General features: G+C 44.0%; 1 protein-coding gene and 1 long non-coding RNA gene across 2 annotated transcripts in view; one reads left to right on the top strand and one right to left on the bottom strand.

The window, feature by feature from the left end:
* The window catches only part of LOC309340935 (uncharacterized protein), a 157,465-nt gene extending 148,709 nt beyond the window's left edge, over nucleotides 1-8,756 (top strand). The window contains exon 10 of the mRNA XM_081860200.1: nucleotides 7,027-8,756. Within this exon, the coding sequence (XP_081716326.1) occupies nucleotides 7,027-8,369 (1,343 nt within the window). The 3' untranslated portion in view covers nucleotides 8,370-8,756. The remainder of the gene's footprint in view (nucleotides 1-7,026) is intronic.
* Nucleotides 1-27,623, bottom strand: part of LOC309341387 — an 81,732-nt gene that overhangs the window by 16,668 nt on the left and 37,441 nt on the right. The gene's annotated exons all lie outside the window — the stretch shown is intronic.

The raw sequence follows: 27,623 nt of genomic DNA, 5'->3' as shown, positions 1-27,623 counted from the left end.
TCCAAATATTCTGGTTTTCGGGAGAGAGCGTCTGCCCTGACGTTTTCCGGGCCTGGCACGTAACAAATTTCAAAGTGGAATTTGGAGAACTCCTGGGCCCATCTCACTTGTCGTTGGTTGAGTACTCGTGCCGTTCTCCAATACTCTAGATTCTTGTGGTCAGTGCACACTTGGACTTTGGTTTGTGCACCAATTAGTAAGTGCTGCCATCTTCGGAACGCTTCATGAATGGCAAGTAGTTCTCGGTCATACACGGTGTAGTTCCTCTCGGATTTATTCAGCTTTCGCGAGAAGAAGGCACACGGTCCACACTCCGACTCACTCTTCCCCGGCTGCAGAAGCACCGCCCCTACCGCCCGGTCTGATGCATCAGTTTCTACTCTCATCGGTTTTTGTAGATCCACATGCAGGAGCTGTTCTTCAGACGTGAACGCTTTCTTTAGCTCTTCGAACGCTCGCTGCGCCTCTACCGTCCAAACAAATTTCTTCTTGCTGCTGAGACAATCAGTGATGGGAGCCGTCAAGTGGGCAAAGTTCTTGATGAACTTCCGATAGAAGTTTCCAAACCCTAGGAACCTTTGCACATCCTTCTTCATTTTCGGGGTCTTCCATTCCAGTACCGCCTGAACCTTGCTGGGATCCATGGCCAATCCCTTGTCTGACAAGCGGTACCCCAGGAATTCCACCTCCTTGGTATGAAACTGACACTTCTCCAGTTTCACCCACAGCTGGTTTGCTTGCAGCTTGCCCAGTACTTCCCGGACGTCCCGTACATGCTGCTCCTCGTTCTCTGAGTATACCAACACGTCATCTAAGAAGGCCACGCAATTCTTGTAAAGCAAAGGTCCCAGGACGTGGTTCATGAATGATTGAAAACAGGCTGAGCCTGCTTGTAGACCGAAGGGCATAACGAGATACTCAAAAGCCCCTAAAGGGGTGAACATGGTGGTTTTCCATTCATCCCCTTCCTCATCCATATCAGGTTATACGCCCCCCTCAGGTCCAGTTTGGTAAAAATCTTTCCCTTCCTCACTCGGGTCAAAATGTCATCAATTCTGGGCATGGGGAAAGCCACTGGTTCTGACACGGCATTCAGGGCCCTGTAATCCACTACAAGCCTGGGTTTATCCGTGTTTTTTTTTGTCCACAAAAAAACACTGGGCTGCCCCCCACCGCTCTTGACTCTCTGATGAAACCCCGTTTCAGGTTTTTGTCAATGAACTCCCTTAACTCCTGCATCTCCCTATCGGACATGGCGTACAGCTTGCCCACTGGCAGCTGGGCCCCAGGGAGTAGGTTGATTTGACAGTCAAAGGGTCTATGCGGGGGCAGTTTATCTGCTTCTCTTTCGCTGAAGACGTTACCCAGGTCGGCGTATTGTCGGGGCACCTTCCCTTTATCAGTTACTTTCGTCCCTGCTAGAGTGGCCTTGGCTCCTTCCTGAGCCTTCCCCTCCTTGCAGTGTTCTAGGCAATGTGCTGACCCAAAGGAAACTACCCGCTGGTGCCATCCCACTAGCGGATCATGCAGCGCTAGCCAGCTCATCCCCAAAATAATGGGCGCTCTTCCCAAGGTGGCCACATTAAACGCTATCAGTTCTGTGTGTCTTGCCACCTTCATTATCATTGGGACAGTCTGTTGGTTAACTTCTCCCCCCAACAGCTCCCTCCCATCAATTGTGGTCACCTGCAAAGGGTTACTTAAAGGGATAGTCTGTATCTGGTGTTCGGCTGCAAACTCCTTACTCATAAAATTACAGGAGCTGCCTGAGTCCAATAGCGCCTTTATCTTTAGCAGATGTCCGTTTGGTAGCTCTAGCACCACCTCTACGACAAGTGCTGGTCTTGGGGGCTCCGGCGTGGGCACATTCACTGCTCTTTGGCCTGGCTGCTGTGTCCCGATGGTGGCAGCCAGGCGTTGGCTTTTACTTGCTCCTTAACCCCCTCCTCCTCCCCCCCAACAGCTCCCGCCATCCCTTGCCATTCCTTTCTTTGTGGGCAGACTCTGGCAAAGTGACCTGGCTGTTGGCAGAGAAAACATTTCTTGGCGCTCTTTCCCTCCTTCTTCCGCCCTTCATTGGGGTTTGAAACTGCACGCGCGCGCACGCTGTTCCAATTTCCATCGGCTCTACTGGCGGGGAATGCTTCTCTGGAATCTCTGGAATGCGGAAATCCCTCCAACGTTCCCCTTTCCCTTCCCGCTTCTCCAAAGCTCTCGCCTCCTGGCGTGCTCCTATGGCCAGCGCGGATTTGGTCAGCTGGTCCATAGACTCCGCCCTGGGCGCCCGGGAAAGTTCGTCCTTCACCGCCGAAGATAGCCCTTCTTCGAACAGCATTTGTATCGGTGCCGCCGACAGGTCCCACCCCAATTTATGGATCAACATGGTGAACTCAGTCCAGTACTCATGGACAGATCGGTTCCCCTGTTTACACGCCATTAACTGTCTGCGCACCACTCCCTGCTCAATCTCGCTGGAAAACATCAGATCCATGGCACGAAAAAAATTCCTCAAGTCCTTTAAGGCGTCATTATTCGCTGCCATCAGGGGCCTCACCCAGTCTTTCGCCCCCCCTTCGAGATGCCCAATCACAAACGCTACCCTCGATTCCTCATCGGGAAAGTCATCAAACTGCAGATTGAGGGCATATTGCATCTCTGTCCTAAAGGCTTGATAGTTTCTGGGATCACCCCCAAACCTTTGTACCAATCCTGGCACCTTCCTTGCGAGTGGGGTGGTTTTTCCCTTTTCTGCATCCTGAGCCCGCCTCTCCTCGAGCCTCGCCGTTTGCAGTGCTAGCTGGACTTCCAACACCCTGTACCTTTCTTCCAGGCTTGGACCCGCTCCAGCTCCTCCTGCGTCTCCGGCTCCTGTTGGGTTGCTCATGATGCCTCTCCTTGCACAAGCGGCTTTCAGGGACTGTCGGATTGCTGTGATGGGATGATGAGCTGCTTGTGCGTAAAGCTTAGTCCCTCAGAGTTTGGCCTGATTATCAAAGCTCTGTCTATAGCGGAGCCCCTTAAGCATGACTCCCTCAATCGCTGGCAGAATCCAACAGTGGGCGTTTGCGGAATCTCTTCCAACATAAAAGCTCCTTAACGGAAACGCGTCTTCGGGATTCTCGGCGCGACAGTTTCCGGCGAGGGGTGGGTGTCCCTATAGGAGGTCCTGAAACTTCCCCACTGTTTTCGCTGGAAGTGTCTCTGAGCCATCCCTCCGACTCACTTTCCCTCGGAGCTCCTTCTCTCCCCCTGCTGGTTCCCTCCTCTGCTGCCGAGTCTCTCCTAGCCTCCGTGAGCCCTTCCACCACCTGCCCTTCTGATGGCAGTTCCCTGACAGCAGCAAATTACACTTTTTTCTTATATATATAATTTTTAAAATTATTCTCCATTTAATATTGTACATTTGCATCATCATTATCCGCTATACCACCCTGGCTCTTTAGAGCCTCAACTTCCTTCCCTGCCACCTCATGGCTTTCAAAATTAATCTTTATATCATTGCAATTTGTACATTTTCCAATTCTTACTACACTCATTACAGAATGGCTCAAAATTTAACATCACCCTGCTAGTGATGTTACTTGCTTACAATAATCTTTCAGATATCGTATAAATTTACTCCAACCCTTTTGGAATACTTAATCGTGCTGGTTTTGAATTTTTCCTGTCAGTGTCACCAGATTTGCAAAGTCCATCATTTTCATCTGCCAAACTTCTAACAGAAATTCTCACCATGTCAATTAATACTGAGTTTGGGAACCTTTAGCTTTAATTCTGGCCTTACAACGTCTTCCCATGGAGTGAAGCAAGTTTCTTAGTTCTGCAGCTGTAATAACGTGAAACCAAGATGGAATCATTGCCTCTGTTAATTGGGCTTTATTGCTGGGTTGCTTCTGACTAACAAGTTTCTTTAGTTGGCTCCATAGATTTCTGATTGGGTTAAGGTCTGGGCTATTCCCAGGCCATTCCAGCAGTGGAATTGATTCTCTTGAAACCACCTTTTGCACACAGCAGCAACATGACATGGAGCTGAATCCTGTGGAAATATAAAATAAAAATGAATCAGTAAATATTTATATAAATATATCTAAATGCTTCGGTATCTGGGGAAAGATCACATGTGGAACGCTTCAGTTTGGGCTCAAGTATTTCATTTATGTATTTTGGAGCATTTACATTCCGTTTTATGACGCAAATTCTGCCCACACCTTTTGCTGCCATACAACCCCAGATCATCACACTATCTGCGTGTTTCACGGTCGGTGTAATGCAAGTAGGATATAAATCAGGGGTCAGCAAGCCTTACCCCGTCTGGGCCAGTTCACTCCCACAAACCGGATCCATGGGTAAGATCGCGCGCATGAGTGCGATCTCTGCCGTCTGCATCTCTGCAGAAGTGATTTCCGGCACCGCAGAAGCGAGTCCCTGTGCTGCGCCGCGCCGGTTTAGCGCAGCACGTGGGAACATGCTGAGCAGATGGCTCAGTTCGGGGGGCCGCTCGTGGGCCACTTTCGGCCCATAGGCCACAGATTGCCAACCCCTGATGCAAATCTCTGATTCTTCTCCTCGCATATTTCATGCCATTAGTACCAAGCAAGGAGATTTGGGTCTCATCCAAATAACACTGTCCCATTGTTCTGCTGTCCAGTTAACATGGGTTGTAGCACAGTTTAATCTTTTCCACCTTTGCTTGAGAGATAATGGCTTTTCCCTTGGAATTCTAGCATTTAGACCAGTCCTTGCACTCAACTTCACATTACATTGCGCCATGTCATCTTGTAAACACCCAGATGATTTCCTTTTATATATATATATATATAATTTTTTTATTAAGGTTTTTACATTACAAAAAATAAAAAGAAAAAGAAGAAAAAAGAAAGAAAAAAATACAAAGTAAAAATTGTTAAAAACAATCGATCTTTCCATCACATTATTTTTCATTAACTTGTTTCTCAGACCTCCTCATACCTCCCTTTTTTGTATTCCAGATCAAATTATTAATTCAACAATTTCTTTCCCTCTTTACGCTATCCAAATCTTATTTTTAAATTATTACAATCTTGAATTTTTACTTATATAAACCCGTTTTTTCATATTATTTTAACCCAGTACAGCTAGAAACCACTTAATTCCAATCCAACATTATTCTAACATTCATTAATTTTACAGTGTCTCTGTAAGTAGTCTTTAAATTTCTTCCAGTCTTCTTCCACTGACTCTTCTCCCTGATCTCGTATCCTGCCAGTCATTTCTGCTAGTTCCATGTAGTCCATCACCTTCATCTGCCATTCTTCCAAAGTGGGTAGATCTTGTGTCTTCCAATATTTTGCGATAAGTATTCTTGCTGCTGTTGTGGCATACATAAAGAAAGTTCTATCCTTCTTTAACACCGATTGGTCAACTATGCCCAGAAGAAAGGCCTCTGGTTTCTTCAAAGGGGTATATTTAAATTTTCAGTTCATTATATGAACCTTTTTCAGTTCATTATATATCATCTCCCAGAAAGCCTTAATCCTTGGGCATGTCCACCAAAGATGAAAAAATGTGCCTTCATTTTCTCTACATTTCCAACATTTATTATCGGGCACATGATAAATTTTTGCAAGCTTGACTGGGGTCATGTACCACCTATAAATCATTTTCATAATATTCTCTCTTAAGGCATTACATGCCATAAACTTCATACCTGTGGTCCATAACTGTTCCCAATCAGCAAACATGATATTATGTCCAACATCTTGTGCCCATTTAATCATAGCAGATTTAACCGTTTCATCCTGAGTGTTCCATTTCAACAGCAAGTTATACATTCTTGACAAATTCTTAATTTTGGGTTCTAGCAATTCTGTTTCTAATTTTGATTTTCCCACCTGGAAGCCAATTTTCTTGTCCAAATTATATGCCTCCATTATCTGATGGTAATGAAACCAGTCTCGCACTTTATCTTTTAATTTCTTGAAACTCTGCAGTTTCAATCTATCTCCTTCTTGTTCCAAAATTTCCCAATATTTCGGCCACTTGGCCTCCATATTGAGCCTTTTCAGAGCTTTCGCTTCCATCGGTGACAGCCACCAGATAATTTTCTTCTGTCACGTTCGCAGTCTCTCCATTTTCAATCGTCACTTGCTGTTGTGCACCTTTTCCTGCCTTTACCAGTCTGATTTTGTAGTAACTGAGTCTCCTTATATCTCTTCAAAAATTTGGAAATGCCAGCTTTTGTTACGTTTCCCCCAATCTTGCTTCTAATTTCTCCATAACTATAGCCTTGTTCACTTAATAGTACTATTTTACATTGCTTTATGGTTGACCAGTCAACTCTTTGTGCCATTTTAAAATTTTTATCATGTTCTGCAAACTCGCTAAATGAAAGAACACAAAAGAACCAACAACAACTTGATAGCAATCACATAACACACTGACAAAACAAAATTTTAAAAATCCTTCCAGTAGCACTTTAGAGACCAACAAAGTTTGCTGTTGGTATGAGCTTTCGTGTGCATGCACACTTCTTCAGATACTAGCTCCTACCAATAACAAACTTAGTTGCTCTCTAAGGTGCTACTGGAAGGAATTTTTTTATTTTGTTTCAGCTAAGAAAGATCAACACGGCTACCTACCTGTAACACTGACAAAAGTCAACCTAAGCAAGTTTGCTTCCTTTTTCTGGTTATTTGGCTATGGCTTTTTAATTTAATACAGATAATTGAACAAAGTTTGTTGCATTACATTCTTGATTAAATTATCTGTCCATTGCTAAATAATTTCACGATATTACTCCAAAAGAAGTGCTGTTATGAGCTGGTGTTATGAGCCATCAAACCTCTGAAATACACTTTCCCCCAAAGGCTTCTACAATTTTGGCCACTACTATATATCAAAAAAAGCAACATTCAACAACCCATCAGAATCTAATAATAAATATGTTGATTAATGACAAACAACAAAGGTAATGAACACTCACCCAACTCCCTTCAGTTCCTCTTCATTTGTTCCTGAGGCTCTAATCCCTTTTTGTCTCCATTGCAGATTGTGATGAATTGGAAATCGAGAACAAAGGTGAACACGACAAAATCCCCAGAGAGGAGAAGCCACGGAAAAATTTGGAGTATGGAGACAGCTGCAGTCATAGCTCCCATTCCACATCCCATCAAAGAAATCTCATTGGAAAGAAACCCTATCAGTGCACGGAATGTGAAAAGAGCTTCAGGAAGAACGCCCATCTCACTTTGCATCAAAGAATTCATACAGGGGAAAAACCCTATCAGTGTGTGGAATGTGGAAAGAGCTTCAGTCAGAGCGCCAATCTCACTAAGCACCAGAGAATTCATACAGGAGAGAAACCCTATCAGTGTGTGGAATGTGGAAAGAGCTTCAGGAAGAGGTCCTCTCTCACTTCCCATCAAATAATTCATACAGGGGAGAAACCCTATCAGTGTGTGGAATGTGGAAAGAGCTTCAATCAGAGGTCCTCTCTCACTTCCCATCAAAGAATTCATACAGGGGAGAAACCCTATCAGTGTGTGGAATGCGGAAAGAGCTTCAGTCAGAGCTCCAATCTCACTGTACATCAAAAAATTCATACTGGGGAGAAACCCTATGAGTGCATGGAATGTGGAAAGAGCTTCAGTCTTGGTGCATCTCTCACTTCCCATCACAGAATTCATACAGGGGAGAAACCCTATCAGTGTGTGGAATGTGGAAAGAGCTTCAGTCACAGCCACTATCTCACTTCCCATCAGAAGATTCATACAGTAGAGAAACCCTATGAGTGTGTGGAATGTGGAAAGCACTTCAGAATGAGATGCTCTCTCACTTCCCATCAAAGAATTCATACAGGGGAGAAACCCTATCAGTGTATGGAATGTGGAAAGAGCTTCAGGACGAGCTCCGATCTCACTTGCCATAAAAAAATTCATACAGGGGAGAAACCCTATCAGTGTGTGGAATGCGGAAAGAGCTTCAGTCGGAGAGACTCTCTCTTTTCCCATCAAAGAATTCATACAGGGGAGAAACCCTATGAGTGCATGGAATGTGGAAAGAGCTTCAGTCATAGCTCCCATCTCACTTCCCATCAAAAAATTCATACAGGGGAGAAACCCTATCAGTGTGTGGAATGTGGAAAGAGCTTTAGTCGGAGCTACTCTCTCACTTTCCATCACAGAATTCATACAGGGGAGAAACCCTATGAGTGCATGGAATGTGGGAAGAGCTTCAGTCATAGCTCCCATCTCACTTCCCATCAAAAAATTCATACAGGGGAGAAACCCTATCAGTGTGTGGAATGTGGAAAGAGCTTTAGTCGGAGGTACTCTCTCACTTCCCATCAAAGAATCCATACAAAGGTTGGAAAAACCATTATACAGCTTTAGGAGACAGGCAAATCAGCACCTTTTAAACCAGGCCTTTGGCTGATTGACATGTAATGTCCTTTTAAAACGTGGTGGGGAGGGGGGGTTACAGATGTGTATTGTGTTTTTATATTGTGCTTTTATGTTGTAACCATCCTTAGACCTGTGGGTGCAGGGGTTAGGAGCCTACCCTTAGAGGCCGAGGGGTCTTTGCCCCCTAATAATATATTTGAAGGTGCCACACCCCCAGTTGATAGGCATTGACATTCCAATGGCATGCATGCATCATGTGATTTATTGTGCTATGCGGGCCTTACCTGATCCCACCACCAATATTTTATTCAATTCAGCACTACTGGGTCGAATATTATACAAATTAAATAAAGACATAAATCGCCTTCCTTTGCACATGTTCCAGCTTGTCAATATCCTTATTTATTATCATTTTTAATATTATGTGCCCTTCATCTGAAGATTTCACAATATAAACATACTAGATGAAAGCATGGCTTTCTCAAAAACAAGTAAATCCAGAGAAATCTCTCCTCCCCCTTTTTTGGATGGAGTTACAAACTTTGTTGATCAGGGGAGAGCTGTGGAAATAGTGCGTCTTGATTTCAGTAAGGCTATTGACAAAGTGCCCCCATGAAATATTTACTTGGAAGCTGGTAATATGTGAGCTGAACAAGGTAACTGTTAGGTGGATTTGACTGACCAAACCCGAACAGTCTTCCTTCATGGTTCCTCATCATCCTGGGAAAAGTGACAAGAGGGCTGCTGCAGGGTTCTGTCCTGGGCCCGTTGTTGTTCAACGTCTATAAAAATGACTTGCATGAAGGAAGTGAGGGGGTGCTCATCCCATTTGCAGACGACACCAAATGGGGAGCGGAGGCCAATGTGGCAGAAGGCAGAATCAGATCAAGGGCAGGAATAGTACCACTTTATTCTGCCTTGGTCAGGCCCCACCTAGAATACTGGGTTCAGTTCTGGGCACCACAAGTTAAGTATCTTAAATTTTGGTTGCCTGGAGAAATCAAAAGGTGGGGAAACACAATCCATATTCCTTTTATAACATGTGGCCAATGTTTATTGAATACATGTATTTTTAATACTGTTGTAGAAATCCACCCAGCACTCAGTAATTATTGTTAAACATTAAATATGGGGTGCTTAAGCACTACCCACCCCCCGATCTCTCAGAGTGAAAATACCTCTGTGGGCGGGATCGACAAATAGGATAGCTTGAAGAACACACCAGCCCTGTGTGTACCTAGAGAGAACCACTGTATATATAGGGATAGTAAGTTGTGATGGCAGTGAGTCGTGCATGAGTGCAGTTCATTTATAAAGTTGGTTTTATTCCAAGAAAAGAACAGATTACCAGGAGCTCCTCTCCCGTGAGCTGGTTGCCATTACGATGGTGACTCAACTAAGTTCTCAGTGTCACGTTTCATCCTACAAATGCAACGTGGGAGGAACCTTCTCTTCATACTCTGTGACAAATCACATCCTTTTTCCTGCTCTTGAATACTCAAAGGCTGGCCCGCCATGTCTGAGAGGCTATCAGTGGAGTTCAGCCTTTCACCTACATTCTGGGAGAGTGTTTCCATGACAACCTCCCCCCCTCTTTGCTCTGGGCCATCTTCCAACCCTGGCAACTGCTTAGAATCAGAAGCTTCCTGTATCCTGACATCAGTGTTTATATAGAGAAGAAATAAAAATGTCAACTAATACCAAGAAAGGACAGCCAAACCCAACACTCCTTACTTTAATGGCAAGATGCCGCTCTGTAGTGTTTGAGCTTCTTGTGGTGGTTTTTAAAAAAGAATAAGCAGAGTAAAAAGAATAAGACTTTGAAAGGGGGGAGCTGCCTGCTGCTGCCTGTGTACTAAAAATTTTGTGGACTGTGACTGGGTGACTTGACCTTGACACTGTGGAATAGTTACGGCTAATGGGGTAGATAAACCTGAGAAAAGCAAAGTTAAAGACAAAAGAGGCTCCAAAGACCAACTTTTGAAGAGTCAGTGATGTATAAGTTAACAGAAATAAGAACAGATGCTAAAGGAACCCAGCAGAATGTACAGGAGCTAAAACAAGAATTTACTGACTTGAAATCAGTTTTCAAGAGGTCAGGGAAGAAGTTGCTGGTCACGAAAAAAAGACTGATGGTATTGGAAACAGTGAGAGTACTTGATGTGGAGAGGACCCAACAGGAGGCGCTTAATGCAATTGCCTTCTTACAGATGAAGGAACGTGAGAACCAACTGAGAGTGAGAGGCACACCTCAATTGGAACAAGATAATCTTAAGGATTGGCTAATTGAGGAGTTTACAGCCTGCTGGGATCTGGAAAAAGATGAGTTAAGTTCCTGGATTGAGATGGCCTATAGGCCATCTAAGAAAGATTCAAAAGTGGTATATGACTGTATACTGGTTTTCAAGACAAAGGAACAGAGAGACAGGATTTTGAGCCTACATTACAAAAAAAGTCTGAAGATAAAAGACAAGCCAATTGTTTTGTTCAAGGAGATTCCAAAACACTTTTTGAATTTAAGGAACAATTACGCGGACCTGGCTGGAGCTCTGAGAAGGAAGAATACCATCTTCAGGTGGGAGTTCCCAGAGGTCCTCTTCTTCAAATTTCAAGGAAGGGAACAAAGAATTAAGACGGTTGGGGAAAAAAATGAGGGTTTTTTGGGAAAAAACATTGAGGAACTTGGATTGGAAAGTCCACAGGCATCGGGGGCAGGTGCGGGGGCTCCCTAATATCACAAGATGGCACTGAAAATTTACTCTTGGAATGTTAACGGCTTGAACTCACAACAAAAAAGGAACCAAGTGTATCATGTGTTAGCAAAACAGAATTTGGATATAATTTGTCTGCAAGAAACTCATGTCACCAGATTACATAGAAAAGTACTTCAGAATAAAAGACTTGGACAGGAATTCATTTCATTGGACAAAGTGAAGAAAAGAGGAGTGGTCTTCTATTAAAGTAAAATGGAATCCTAAAATGTTGTTTAAAGATGAGGAGGGAAGATATATTGCAGTAAAAGACAAGGCAGAAGGCGAGAAATATTTGCTCTTGGGAATTTATGCACCAAATGATGGCAAAGCGGAATTTTTTAAGAATCTAGAAACAAGATTTCTGTATTATATGGATTACAAATTGATTTTGATGGGAGATTTGAATGGTGTCACATCAACCCTTATGGATAGAACACAGAGACAGAAAGTTATGAATTCTGGCAGACTACCGAAGGTCTTTTTTGAAATGGTGGACAAATTTGATCTGTCAGACATACGGAGAGTGAGAAATCCAACAGAAAAAGCCTTCACATTCTATTCCGATGCAAATCAATCATTCTCAAGAAATGACTATTTATGGATATCCAGAGACATTGTTCCCAGAGTAACAAAGTTGAAATATGCCCAAAGACTTGCTCTGATCATAATGCTGTTTTTGGAAATGAAAATATTTCTGCAGGGATCCTTCAGATGGAGAATGAATGATGATTTGTTGAGGAATGAACAGACAACTGGGAAAGCCCAAAAGACTCTTAAAGATTACTTTGAGATACGGACTAAGAAAATAGACAATATTTTGTCTCAATTAAAAGATAGCAGAATTTGAGATGTAACCCAAAGAACCTGCAGATCCAAAAGGAAATTAAAGCTTTACAGATTCAGTATTCCCAGAATATAAACCAGGAAATAGAATGGAAAATAAGGATGATGAGACAAAGGAATTTTGAATCTGCAAATACATGTGGAAAACTGCTTGCTTGGCAGTTAAAAAAGAGACAGAAACAAAGTACTACTACTAATATTGTATCAGAAGGAAAGTCTGTGGAGAGCCCTGCAGAGATAAGAAGATGCTTTCAGAAGTATTATAAACATCTGTATAAAAGTGGAAAAGAAGTTAAAGAGAAAATTGAGCAATTTAAATGGATTGCAAAAAATTCCCTAAAATAAAAAGATCCTGCTTAATGGATTGATTACAAGACAAGAGGTTGAGAATGCAATAAATGAGATGCAGCTAGGCAAAGCACCAGGGCCAGATGGTTTGTCAAGAAAGTACTATAAGACCCTGAAAGAGTTTTCCTGAGAAGATGGCTGTACTGTACTTAGTTGTGCTCTGGCTTGGCTTCGTGTATAGGGGCGAGTACAGCCATCTTCTCAGTACAGTACAGCCATCTTCTCAGGAAAACTCTTCACAAAGTTCAAGAGGTCAAGACACAAAGACTTTAACAACTAATCCACACCTAATGACCCACCTAAGTGGTACTCAGGATATCACTCAAGAAATCACTCAAGATATCTATCAAGTAATTAAGGAACAAAAGAAGAAAAGGCACACTAGCCTGGGAACTTCCTCTCTGCCCAGAACATTGGAGGCTATACACCACACCCCCTCTACAGTATTTATAGGAACTCAAACACTGAGATCCTGCTCTGTTCCAGTAACAAGAAGCCGAAAGCACCAGCCTGAAGATGACGAGTGAGACCTCGTCGAAACGTCGCCTAGACACCCCAACTTTTACACGGGAAGACACCCGAGGACACCAAAACCTGCATTCCTGTACCCGTGAAAATCTACGAAAGCAAATATATATATATATATATATATATATATATATATATATATATACCAAAAGATAGATGCAAAAATCCTATCTAAAGATGACGAAGGAAGAATATTAGGAATACAATTGACAAAAGGCAGAGAAGAAATAATTTTGGGTAGGGGTATACGCAGGGCCATCTTAAGCAAATCTGGTGCCATGGTGCAAAGATCCCTCTGGCGCCCCTCCCCCCGTTCCCCAGAGTTCATGACCTTTTTTAAGGGGGAGGGAACCCCAAAGTTGTTGACTTTTTTAGGAAAGGTTCTCCCTTTTTTTAGGGAGCTGACACCACACTTACACATTATCTCTGCTTGGGAAAGGAAAACAGGAAACATAAACTTCTTTAGTTGCTCATTAATTAACAATGCACTTATATATACAACACCACGTTTTGTTTTTTCTTGTTTTTTAAGACGCTGTGGGTTAAAGCCTCAGCGCCTAGGACTTGCCGATCGAAAGGTCGTGGTTCGAATCACTGCGGCGGGGTGCGCTCCCGCTGCTCGGTCCCAGTGCCTGCCAACCTAGCAGTTCGAAAGCACCTCCGGGTGCAAGTAGATAAATAGGGACCGCTTACCAGCGGGAAGGTAAACGGCGTTTCCGTGTGCGGCTCTGGCTCGCCAGAGCAGCGATGTCACGCTGGCCACGTGACCCGGAAGTGTCTCCGGACAGCGCTGGCCCCCGGCCTCTTAAGTGAGATGGGCGCACAACCCCAGAGTCTGTCAAGACTGGCCCGTACGGGCAGGGGTACCTTTACCTTATCTTAATGTAACACCTTGTTTTTAGCAATGTTGATTTCTTTTTAAATTCAGATTATAAAAAAACCACAACCCTAAATGACTTCAAAAATTAAAAACCATCCAAGAGGCTCACAGCAGAGCCAGAAATTATAGATAAAGCCTAAATCTGGCAACAGACAGGAAGGGGTTCCCCCCCCCCTTAACCTGGTGTGTGTGTTAATGTATCCATGTGTAAAAGAGAAAGAAATCTATGAGCAAGTGATGCTATGTAGCAAGAACTAGCTAGTGTGATCTGCACAGAAAACAACAGAATTAGGAAGCATCATTGTTATAAACAAAAGCCAAAGATCCAGAAGGAATTGTCAGCTGGTATAGCAGTGCAACACTTCAGGCCATTTTTTGGCACAAAGAGGACAAATCAGTGTGACTTTTTCATTCTAAGCACTAGCAGGGCTTTTGTTGCACTGCCCATTGTGATCCAAGCCAATTTTGCTTGTATTCCTTTGACCCACAATAATTACACATACAATATCAGATTGCAGAACTAGCTGGAACATATCCAAGGGAAAGCATATTATTGTTCAGAGGTGCTTTCCTTTCACAAGAGATTAAAGGAAAATAAACACAGGGGGGGAAAGGATCATCTTACATAAATTATCTGAGATAGTTCTCTGTTAAAGCACCTGATAGGATATACTAGTAGCGGCTTATGGAACACAGGAAGCTGAGTTTATTGTCTACAGTGACCGGCAGTGGTGAGGGTTTCAGACAGGGGACACTCCCAACTCTACCTGAAGATATTGAGGATTGAACCAGGGATCGATCTACTGCATGCAAAGCAGCAGCGCTCACACTACATGGGAATATATATATATATGGGGTTCAAGACAGCCTCCATGTTCTGTAGTTTCAGATGCATGTGGGCCAGCTAAAATCTGACAAGTCACTCCTGGTCTTAAATTGTCCAAGCAAAATGGCCTAGCTTTGTTGGGATACTGCCGGGGAGATGGGGGATCAGGCAGGTGTCCAGCTTGCTCCGGACGATCACCGGTCTCCCATGGAACAGCATCAATCAGTTAGCAACACGAGCCTCAGTTATGTCCCAAGACCTGTGCACACTCTGTCAGCAGAGTGTATAAATCATCCACAACGAAAGAGGCGGACAGAGGAATATGTGCAAGCAAAAATGTACAGCATTTATTCAGCGTAGTCCAGGAACAGAGGAAACCATGACTGCTTGCCTTTGTGCCCAGCGAAAAAGCCGTGACACAGAAGCTACATAGGACGGAAGTTCCCAGCAGTGCTGGGAGTAAACAGGCATGTGACACACAAACGTCATGCCTGTACCCTTTGCTTTAGGTATGCGCCTTTTTTTTTTTTTTTGGCCACGAACACTAGTAATCAAGAAGAAAGGAGAGCAAAATTTTCAAGTTCAGAGGCTGTTTATTCAGTGTTTATTCCCATGAAAGCAGTTGTGCTTCAAGAGCAAAACAAACTACTGACAGATTTCCCCCCCCATTTTCACCATACTTTTCTGCCAAACAGGCTCTCAACGGATTATTTAGATTAAGCTGATTATTTGGAGATTGATTTTTTAGAACCAATTACTTGGTAAAAATATAACACATCATCTTTCATTCTAAGAAGGCCCAGTCCTGCCTTCTCCCCCAAGACTCAATGGGACTTCACCCATTCCTGAGTTGCACCATGTACAAAATAGCCAGGCCAGTGATCCACCGAGTCCAGGATCCTGTTCTCCCAGTGGCCAAGCTGCTCTCCTGCAATTTAAGAGTGCCAAGTTCTATGAAACGACTTGGTATTCGTCCTTCCTTTCTTTTTGTAAAAAGCGCTCTTTGGGTGACGCATATTCTATCAAATAAAAACAAGGGAACCAAATATTAGGGGAGTTACAAGGTTGAAACAGGCTTGACATCCACTTGGTTGGGAAGTTGTTTTGGTCTCTTTCTCCCCCCCCCAGCCCCCCCCATTTGTACTATTAGTGAATGGATTGACTATAAGGTATTCCATTCTAGATTAAAAATGAGCTCGTTCATTCAAACATCATTAAGAATAATACTTGTTAGCTTCCGCTTGGCATTCCGACTTATGTGGCTGAGTAAGGTTTACTCAAATCCAGTTAACAATTATATAGTTAGAACAATAGGCATCTATGATGAAATACTGTGTTGTTGTTTTTTTCTCTCTCTCCCCACACATACCCCCCTTGCAGGAGTCTGGACTATGTGATCTTCAGGATTCCTCCCAACTCTACCATTCTATGATATGATGAAATACTACACTACGTGTCTCTGTGTGTTTATTTTATAAAATTTACACACCGCTTGATTGTAAAAATCCCCAAAGTGGTTTGCAAAACACAAGCCAGTAAAAGCAAGAAAAAATTACAACCCTACTTTAAAATGTACACAAGTAAAAATACTGAAACTGATTAAAATGACCTCAACTTCCTAAGCATCTGGGTAAAGGTAAAGGGACCCCTGACCATTAAGTCCAGTTGTTACCGACTCTGGGGTTGCGGCGCTCATCTCGCTTTACTGGCCAAGGGAGCTGGCGTACAGCTTCCGGGTCATGTGGCCAGCATGACCAAGCCGCTTCTGGGGAGCCAGAGCAGCGCACGGAAACGCCATTTACCCTCCCGCCAGAGCGGTACCTATTTATCTACTTGCACTTTGACGTGCTTTAGAACTGCTAGGTGGGCAGGAGCAGGGACTGAGCAACAGGAGCTCACCCTGTCGCGGGGATTTGAACCGCCGACCTTCTGATCGGCAAGTCCTAGGCTCTGTGGTTTAACCCACAGCACCACCCATGTCCCAGCATCTGGGTAGGTTTGGCTAAAGAAGAATGTTTTTAAACAGGGGCAGAAAAGAGAACTGTGAATATATGTTTGTGTGTGCATATACAGATGTGTGCCTTTCTCAAACTCGAATCCCCAGATGTTGTTGCACTACAGCTCCCATTGTCCCTAGCTAATAGGACCAGTGGTCAGGGAAGATGGGAGTTGTAGCTCAACAACACCTGAAGGCTGATGCGTGGAGCTGGTATATACCAGGTTTCCCTGCCCCTTTGAGCCACTGGGGGCCAGCTAGGAGCGCCCATCAGGAGTCGCGGCTCTTGCGTCCCTCCAGCTACTCACTCAGGAACCCAGCAAACCTTCAATGTGGCATTCCCAAAGCAAAGGAAGGATCAGACTCTGATTAATAACACACAGAGGCTTCAATCAGCAAGACTCCGGGAGGAGTGCATATAATAATAATTCCTCTCCACTCCTTGGCCCAGGTCGTTTTATTCACAAAAGAACTTTTTACACAGTGTACTTAAAAACCAATCAGAGTTCCTCTGAGCATTTCACAAAAACAAAACCCACGTGGGGACAAAGTTAAAGTTAAAACTACAAAGAGCTAATTTCCTACTTGAGCATGCATATGCAATTCAGAGTAAATAAAAGAGGAAGCGAAGAGGAATGCTTTTAGGAAGGTCATTGTCAGGGAACTGCCATCGGCTCAGAGGCGAGAAATAGAAGGGCAGTTGTGTTACAAGCAGCCTCCGAAAATCTTGTGAAGCGGTTCCTCTTCTGGGGAGGAGGAACGCCCAACCTCCCATGGGGAAGAGGTGCAAGGACCAGAGGATGCTGGAGGGAGCCTTAACACCACTCCCAGGCAAGCCGGACAGGAGGTGTTAACGGAGAAATCTGAGGGCTCCCTTGGACAAAAAACAAAGACACCAAGCAGGATAACTTGGAGCAAAACAGCAGCCTGTGGGCTTGGCCTTTATTGAACTGTTGCAACAGGGTGCTCCCCTCACTTGCAGGAGAGAGGAAGGACCCAGAAAAATGGTGTGCAAGGCCTTATAAAGACTTTTGAAATTGCCACCCTGTAGATCAAGACCACCCCCAGAAACATCATACATACATCACAGAAGGGGTGTAACCTAAGACCACCCCTCAGATACATCACACCTACATCCCAGAAAAGGCGGTCTAAAACAGAAATTTTAATATTGTTTTTCTCCTGTTGTTGTTTATCTCCTGTCTGGCAGGTTACTTGATTGGATTTCCTGGGTAGCCTGGCCAGTCTTTTGTAATGATAAATACTTAGTTCCTGGGCCAGGTCACAGGCTCACACCCTATTCAAACACAGACATGCCCTTAAGACAGGATTTGTGAAGGAAAAGACGATGGGGAGGCTTTTCCAGTTTGACCTTGCAGAGAAAACATTTGCTCAGTTTAGGAATCAAAATGGTTCCCGGTTGGCCTTCCTGTGCTGATCTATGTATGTGCTTGGTTGGTACACTTTGTTGAATGGTTTCTTTAAATGTAAAGGTTCATCATTGTTCCACCCAATGTGTATGTCTTTAAGGGGCCAGAGCAAGATAACGAGACCCAGCTTTACAGCTGTGAAACATAGCAGGTGCTGCTGAGTTGCATTGATTAAGGTGTGTCAGCATTTGCATGTAGTATATAAGGAGCAGCACCGAGCTCTCCCATTACCCTGGGGGACGGGTTGGTGGTTGGGTCTGGTTTGTTGTTGATGTATTTAGTGTGTAAGGAGTTTTTGTTTTTGTAATTAAAACCTTATTTAAGTTATTTTTGAGTCCCTTTTTTAATGCATGGTCTCCCCAGCAAGCTCTCTGCAGCGCTACCATACTGCAATTAGCCAACATCTTTGGTTATGGGCCCAGCTGCTGTGTGGATGACTGCATATTTTTGGACTCTGAGAAAGGTTTGAAAACTCCTTCTCCTGTTAGCGTAGTTCTGTGGGTCTGGAAGAGCTCCAGAATGGTTGACCGGGTTCCAGAAGCTGAGAAGTCTCTGGTCTTCCCACAGCTGACAGATGAGAACTATAGTTTATGGTCTTTTCGGGTGGAGGCGCTTTTGACCTCTAGGGAAGTATGGACCTATGTAACTGAAGACCCTCCTGATCCTGTAACTAATGCTTGGTCGAAAGGAGATGCGAAAGCCAGGGCGATAATTAATTTGGCAGTCAGCGACCAGCAGGTAGTCTATATAAGGAATAAGAAAACTGCCAAAGAAATGTGGGACAGTCTTGCAGCAGTGCATGTTAGAAAAGAGTCAGCGTCTGCATTGACGTTTTTCAAGCAGCTGTACCAGACGAAGTTGCAGCCTGGTGGTGATTTGGCAGCACGCTTGAGACGTCTGGAGGCAATACACTGCGAATTAATTCGAAGGGACATGGAGATACCTGATATTCAGTATGTTTTTATCATTCTTTGTTCCCTTAACGAGGACTTTGATGGTATAGCTAGCCAGATATCTGCTGTTCCGCCAGCACAATTAACTGTGGAAGGGGTAACGGCAAGATTAATGGGCAAGTTGGATAGAAGGGAGGCTTGTGCCATAAGCACTCCTATTTCCAGAAAGAATGAGGAACGCCATATGCAAACTTGTGGTGATACAACTGCATTTAAAGCTGCCAAGCGTCGTTGGTTCTGCAATAAGCAAGGACATTTTGCAAAGGACTGCAGATCCAAAAGAAAGCAAAGTACTCCTAAGCCTGTTTCTGATCGTCAGTCACGGTTGTCAGCCCAGCAGTCGACATCGTACCGTAAAGACAGAAACGAGCCGCGAGCTTTTCACGCTCGGACTGCAGATCATAAAAGAATTAAAGGTGCCAAGTGGAAGTCTTTTATTGTGGACTCAGGAGCCTCTCACCACGTTTGCAACGATCGAAGTTTGTTTATTTCTTTCGAAGAGGAAATTGGTAATGTACATTTAGCCAATTCACAAGTCTTGCAGTCGCTTGGCAGGGGTACTGTTAAACTTGACTCTTTAAACATTACAATAGCGAACTGCATTTACTGCCCATCAGTGGACAATTTATTATCAGTAAGGTGTTTTGCTCGTCAAGGCATAAGTGTGCGTTTCTTAAATTCAATGTGTGAGTTTTTTGAGGGGAACAAACGTCTATTGTATGCCCGGGACTCTGATGGTTTATATAGACTGTATTTTCGCACCTACTCCCAATTGCCTATAAATTGCAGAGCAGCACAGTCAAGCCAGGGGTTGAGGAATGTAAGGCCTCATTCTGGGTGTGTCCACGAGGCGCACAGAATTCTAGGACACCTGAATTTTGCTGATGTAATTAAGACAAAGAATATTGTTAATGACCTCAACTTAAAACCATGTAAATTCTTTATGCAATGTCTATCTTGTTGCAAGAATAAGATTAAGGTTGCACGCAAGGGTAGATGCTCAGATAGGAAAGTAACTGAGCCATTTGAACGTGTACATTGTGACTTAGTTGGGCCACTCCCACCATCATTAGGAGGTTCTAAGTACTGGCTCACTCTGATAGACCAGATAGTAGATATTGTTGGACTTATGCAATAGCTGAAAAGTCCCAAGCATTTGAGAAGTACAAAGCTTTTTGCAACTGGGTAAAAACGCATTTTAACAAACCAATTAAGAACCTGTTTTCTGACCGGGGCGGGGAATTTGTTTCTGAGGATTTTGAGAATTTCCTGGAAGCGCAGGGGACTACTCATGAGTTATCTTGCCCTCGAAGTCCCTGGCAAAATGGGCTTGTTGAAGTTGTGCAGCGCGACCTACAGGCAGGGGTTAAAACTTATCTGCACGATGCTAATCTGCCCAAAGACTTTTGGGCTGAAGCACTTAATGCGTTTTGTTATGTTAGAAATCGCAGTTATCATTCTGGTTTAGATGTCACCCCCTATGAGAAGCTGTTTAAAAAACGCCCTAATCTGAAATACCTACGCATTTGGGGTTCAGATGTAATTATGCATTATCCCGCTAAGCAGAAATTGGGTGAGTGTAGTGTTCAGGGAAAATTCATGGGATACCAGCAGGCGGCGTACAGAATTTACATACCAGCAACTGGCAAATTTCATATTACCAGAAGCATGATACAAACTGTAAATTGGAATGGAGTTGCTGTTTTCCAAGATACTGATGGTATAGATAGTACTGAGGAAGAAGAGGAAGAAGCAGCAGCAGCAGGAAATGGTGCTTCTGAATTAATGGAAAAAGACAAAAAGCCTGTTGAATCTGATAATTTGTTTGATGATTTAAAGTCACAGGCACCCGAGGGGAGGTTAGATTCTCTTGTGTTTTCTGACCGTGAGCTTAGCCTACAGGCATCTCTTCAATCTGACAGTGATGATTTACAACCTGAAACTAGTAGTTCACTTAGTCCCATTAAGTCTGAGGAGTCTGACTCTCCTTCCGGAACAAAACAAAAAAATCCTTCCAGTAGCACCTTAAAGACCAACTAAGTTAGTTCTAGGTATGAGCTTTCGTGTGCATGCACACTTCTTCAGATACACTGAAACAGAAGTCACCAGACCCTTCTATATAGTGAGAAGGTGGGGAGGGGTATTACTCAGAAGGGTGGTGGGAATGGGTGATTGGCAGATAGCTGTGATGAGCCTGTTGACGACTCTTAACGACTGCAATAGGTCTTACAGGAAAAAGCAAGGGGTGAGAAGGTGAAAAATGTCTTTGTCATGTATAATGAGATAAGAATCCAATGTCTTTGTTCAGACCAGGTCTCTCCATGGTTTTAAGTTTGGTAATAAGTTGCAATTCAGCAGCTTCTCTTTCCAGTCTATTTCTGAAATTCCTTTGTAACAGAACAGCTACTTTGAGATCTTGTATAGAATGTCCTGGGAGATTGAAGTGTTCTCCTACTGGTTTCTCTGTCTTGTGATTCCTCTGTCTTGTGATTTCTCCTTCCGGACTGAGACGTTCAGATAGAAAGAGGCAGAAGCCACAACGCTTTGCAGATGAACATTTTATTACTGTGTATGCCAATAAGGCAGTTTTTGAGCCAAAAAGCTACAATGATATTCAGAATTTGCCTAAGCACCAAGCTGCAAATTGGTATAAAGCTATGAACTCTGAGATAGCTTCTTTAAAAGAGCATAACACTTGGTCTCTTGTACCACAAACCCCAGATATGAGACTTATTGATTCAAAATGGGTTTATAGAGTTAAAATGAATGACAAAAATGAAGTTGTAAGGTACAAAGCAAGATTAGTTGCTAGGGGTTTTCAACAAATTCCAGGCGAAGATTATGATTTGTGTTATTCACCAAGTGTAAAATATGAAACAGTTAAACTTTTGTTAAAAGATGCATCACAACGTGGACATTCTGTTTATCACCTAGATATAAAAACTGCATATTTGTTTGCAGATTTTTATGCGTGTCCCTGAAGGCATAGACGCCGCTGAAGGTTTGGTATGCAAATTAAATAAATCCCTTTATGGTCTGCACCAAAGTGGAAGGAATTGGCACCAAACTTTAGCAAAAGAATTGCTGAATATTGGTTTTTCACAAGGAAAGGCAGACAATTGTGTGTTTCTAAAGGAAAGGGCAAACTCTGTAACAAAGATATGTGTGTATGTAGATGATGTGTTAATTTCTACAAAAACTAAACAGGAATATGAAGAGGTAGTTTCACAGTTACAGAAGAAATTTGATGTGGTGGAATTAGGCATAGCTAAAAATTACTTATCCATGCAAATTGAGAAAGGCAAAAATGGATCTTTTCTGGTTCATCAAACTGCAAAAATTGATGATCTTGTTGAAATGCTATGTTTAGAAAATGCAAATGGGAAGGAAACGCCCATGGTGTGTGGTTTCACCTTTACAGGTGAAGATAAGCCATTTCCTAACAAAACTTTGTATCGTTCTGCTATAGGCAAGCTAAATTTCATTCAAAGAATCTCAAGACCAGATATAACTTATGCTTTTCACTTTCTGGCAAAATTTGTGGAAAAGCCCACTACACAATGTTTCTCTGCTCTTAAGAGAGTGGTAATGTACCTTAAACATACCAAACATTATAGGTTGCAGTTTACGTCAAGTATTAACAAAGGTTTTGAAATTATCTGCGATGCATCTCATGCAATGGAACAAAATAATTGCAGGGGTGTGTCTGGTATGGTGTTTTGTTATAAAGGTTGTCCTTTTGAATGGAAGTCCCAGACACAAACCATTATTTGTCTCTCCACAACTGAGAGTGAATTATGTGCATGCGTTCAGGCCACTCGTGATGTAGAATGGTATCTGCAAGTATTTGCAGACCTACAGATGCAAGTAACACTACCAGTAAAAGTTTACCTTGATTCCCAGAGTGGACTCGCTATCCTATGTTCAGAAACCAATACGCAGCGCACTAGAGTCTTAAGATTACATTTACAGTTTGTAAAGAAACTGATTGAGGATGAAATGATTGTATTTCAATATATTCCAGGTGACAATCAAATTGCGGACATTTTTACTAAAGCACTTCCAAAGGTTACAAATGAAATACATGTACAAAATATGCTTTATGTTTTTGTTCCACAATGATGAACCGCAGGGGAAATGTTGAATGGTTTCTTTAAATGTAAAGGTTCATCATTGTTCCACCCAATGTGTATGTCTTTAAGGGGCCAGAGCAAGGGCCAGAGCAAAATAACGAGACCCAGCTTTACAGCTGTGAAACATAGCAGGTGCTGCTGAGTTGCATTGATTAAGGTGTGTCAGCAACTGGGTCTAGTATATAAGGAGCAGCACCGAGCTCTCCCATTACCCTGGGGGACGGGTTGGTGGTTGGGTCTGGTTTGTTGTTGATGTATTTAGTGTGTAAGGAGTTTTTGTTTTTTGTAATTAAAACCTTATTTAAGTTATTTTTTAGTCCCTTTGTGCTGATCCCGGGGGGGAAGGTTACTGTAGGCGAAGTCAAAGTCCGGTCCTGGGTCACTAGCCTGGAATCAGTCCACAAGGAGCGGGGCGAGGTCTGAAACAGGAAGCCGGGCGGGGACAGGAGCACTGAAGAGTCAGGTCTGGGTCCGGGCAGGAACAGGAACTGAACAACGATGTTGCTCCCACAACCTGGGACCGGGCCGACTGGCCTTTATCTGTTCTGAGGCTAGGGGTGGTCCCGGCCCCCAGGAGACCCGCCTCTCTTGGCCTTAAGGTGAGCACTCCTCCTGGGAGCAACCAGTTCCCTTCGCCTCTCTGCCCTGAGTCTCTGCAGTTCAGGAGAGGCTAAAGGGTTACTGGGCCCAGGGGGAGACTCACCTGCAGGCACTGAGTCCTCAACCACCTCTGGAGCCAGAGTGGGATCACCTGGTGCCTGCTCCTGAGGATCTAACACAGGTGCAGGCGCTTCAGAATCCAGGCCCTGCCCCAATTCAGCCGGCCCTGGAGGCGGGGACTCCTGTGCAGGTTGGGATTCCTCTGGTTCAGCCTCTGAATCGGAATCCCAGGCCATCCATCACACCCTTTTTTAATGCATGGTCTCCCCAGCAAGCTCTCTGCAGCGCTGCCATACTGCAATTAGCCAACACACTTATGAACATTACCATATATCTCAGGCCATAAAATTCCTATCACAGTGGGAAACACCCCCTTGCCCTCGCCCATCCTGCGCAGTAGTCTAAGGCACAAAGAGGGAAGGCGAAGGCTGGGGGTAATGAAACTCTTGTGTTGGGGGAGGTCCAAAAAAAGACCACTCCCAGATTCTGCTAGCAATTGAGCCAGACGTGAGCTTTGGGGCTCTTCACTGTAAATAGTTTGCACCAAAATAAAGCCTGTCAAAGACAGGTCGGAGTCCTCCCTGGTTACTCTCGAGGAACCGCAACGGCCATCTGACAGTCCTAAACAGGAGTAAACAGGAGAGGCAGGATTTACCATCTCCTTGTGAACTCTCTTCCTGGCCCCTAAGATCTCTCTAAAGATTAAACTACATCAAAGTAACCTGCTATCTTCATGTACTGAGGATGCCCAGCGAAGCAACTGGCAACTGGGCTGTGTTCGTGTCTTGTCAAGCGAGAGTAAGAGGACAGGGAAGCAGAGGCGTGGAATGATCAGAAATCATATCAAAATGTCTCAAACCCAGTCAACGCAATGCTTTCATTGCTGACACAAATGGCTTGCTCCATATTTTTTATAATTCCTCATAGCAATCCCACCTGATCACTACACAAGAACGCTGAGGGAGTGAGGGGGCGGAGCCTTGCGGGCAGGAAGGAGCAAGCGATCAGGCTCCTGGGACTGCGCACATTTCCTGCACCGCTTCCAGGTCATGTGGCCAGCATGACTAAGCCACTTCTGGTGAACCAGAGCAGCGCATGGAAACACCGTTTACCTTCCTGCCGGAGCAGTACTGTGGCGATCACACAGGGCCCCCAGACGTTTGACGGTCTATTGACCCTGTGCCACCACTGTGACTGCTTTCTTCGCTGCCACCACCCTGCTTCTCACGGGGACACACGGAGTCCAGACAGTTGTTAACACAAACAAATAACCAAGTTTATTTGTAAATGCAGGAACAAGCTTATGGTTTCAGTTTATTTTTCTCTTGTCAGTTTCTTAATCTTAGTTCCTAACAACTCCAAACTGATTATTCCAACTATCTGACTCAACCTAACAATTCCTCTCACTCTCTCACAATACAACTCGACCAACCCACACCTAAGCCTCCCTCTTCCTTCTTCAACTCCCAAACCTCAACTGACTTTGAAAACCTCCCACTCTATCTTTTACTCCCCCCTTGCATTCTCACTGGCCAATCACATCACACCCATTTTAACCCTTTCCTATGACCCATCCTAGGAGGCAAACGCCACATGTACCTATTTATCTACTTGCACGTTGACATGCTTTCAGACTGCTAGAGTGGCAGGAGCAGGTTGCCTTGGTCAGACCCCACCTAGAATACCTAGAATACTGTGTTCAATTCTGGGCAGCGCAATTTAAGTATCTTAAATTTTATTTGCCTGGGGAAATCAAGTGTGTGTGGGAAAACAATCCGTATTCCTTTTATAACACGTGACCAATGTTTACTGAGTACAAAAATTGTTAAGACTGTTGCACGAATCCACCCAGCACTCATGGGAAAAGGTGGCATGATCTTTTAGAGTAATCAAATTAAACTTTAACACATGGCATGATTCTGCAATTCCACAAGGACAAGCTATTTGTTTACTGTTGTAACCATTGCTTTCTTTAAAATTATCTTTTGAACCATGAAAATAAATAAAAGCAATATTTTTTTTAAAAAGAGGTTGGGAAATCATGTGTACTATTTCATTAATCTGCTTGTATGTGTTGAGTGTTATTTGGAGACTGTAACTCACAACTATTGAGAGCCAGTGTGGTGTAGTGGTTAAGAGCGGTAGATTCGTAATCTGGGGAACCGGGTTCGTGTCTCTGCTCCTCCACCTGCAGCTGCTGGGTGACCTTGGGCCAGTCACACTTCTCTGAAGTCTCTCAGCCCCACTCACCTCACAGAGGAAGGGAAAGGAGAATGTTAGCCGCTTTGAGACACCTTGGGGTAGTGATAAAGCGGGATATCATATACAAACTCTACTTCGTCTTCTTCTATTTCACATTATCTATGTGTTTCTATGTGTTCAGGACACGTGATTGCAGGTAAGACTGAATAAAAGACTTCCTAGGAAATTCCCTTTGACTGCTTCTGTATTGTTTCAAATGTGACGTCACTTACAGATAAGAACAAATCATATTTATTGCTGACAAATCATACCACTGTCAGCTCATTAATCTCAATCCCAACAAACTCTGCGCTTAGCATGAGCAGCTGCTTTCTTCCCATTTCTTAGGTGGAAATAACTGATAAGGAAGAAGGGAGATAGACCCTTTCCCTTGACCTTTGGGGGTCTGGGGGCTTCATTTCACCCCTTAGTCCTGCTCCTGAAAGCTTGACAGATGTGAAGTATTTGTTCACACTCTGTCATGGCTTCAAAATCAATCCTCTTTGAAAAAATTAAAAATGGTATTGCAGTGCTAAAAAGGCTCAAGAAAGCAATTCCTGTAGTAGCTGGCATCTTAGCGAGCCAAGTGCCACTCTGCCAACTGTCTCACTCCCAGATAACTAATCTGGAAAGCTGCCCTGTCATCTCTGCAAGGACCTCAGTGTCCCTTGAATTAGCAATTCAGCATTTCTGGAAGGGGAAATGATATACTTTTGTATATTAGCATAAAAAGCATGCATTAGAAAGTATTATCACCTTCGCTGGTGGGAGCAGCTGAGTGGACCAGGCCTCCTCCTGATAGCACTTGGGCTGCAGCCTCCAGGTCAAGTCATCCAGTTTTGCAGCAAGCAACCCAAAAAAATGGGGGGGGGCAGGCTCTCTGGGACCTGGCATGGCCGTAGCTCTTCAACCTGCCTCCTCACACACAAGCAACCCAAAAAAATTGGGGCTGCCAGCTTCTGAGTAGCTCTCATCTCTTCTAGGATCAGGTGCTTAAGGCGCCTACAACACACTCTTTCCACCCACAGGACCTCAGATGTTACGCCCTTTGGGAAAGTGGGGAGGAACAGACACTAGTGGCCAACAGCTTCCCTTCTCTGCTGGCCTTTGCCTGAAGTTGTCCCATCTCAGAGCAAGTAGCTCTCCCTCATGGATTCAGTCCTTTCATCACTTCCATCTCCCCAAGAGGCTCCCAAGGCTACTCATCCTCTGCAGTTGATAACAGACAGACCTGACTGAAAAAAACAGCTTTGTCTTCTGGTGACACCAGAGAATTCTAGAAGACATTAACCCTTTATGGATGCACGATTCCCACATACAGGTTTCTGGGCAAGACAAGGGCCTTCTCTGGCCACTTGAGTGTCCTCCTCAGCATCCCCAAAGAAGGAGCTGGGTTGCAAGAGCTGCAGCAAATGGGGGGGGCAACCCAGGCTAAGGGGGGGGGGCTGTCTAGCTAGGAAAGTGAGACCCAGAGACCGTTGTGGGAGACCCAGAGACCGGCTTCCTTTGTGCCGGAGCCAAAGCTGTGACAGATGGAGAAGCCAGACCTGCTGGGGGTGTCCGTGCTGTGAGACCCTCCATCCTACACTTGAATTTGTGAGTAAATAAAACCAGATATCATAAAGACACCACACTCTACGCTGACCTTCAT

Source organism: Podarcis erhardii, assembly GCF_964252035.2.
Source record: "Podarcis erhardii genome assembly, chromosome: 4".
NCBI classification, from domain to species: Eukaryota; Metazoa; Chordata; class Lepidosauria; order Squamata; family Lacertidae; genus Podarcis; species Podarcis erhardii.
The sequence above is the reverse complement of the archived record's forward strand: the minus strand, read 5'-3'. Positions and strand labels throughout refer to the sequence as shown.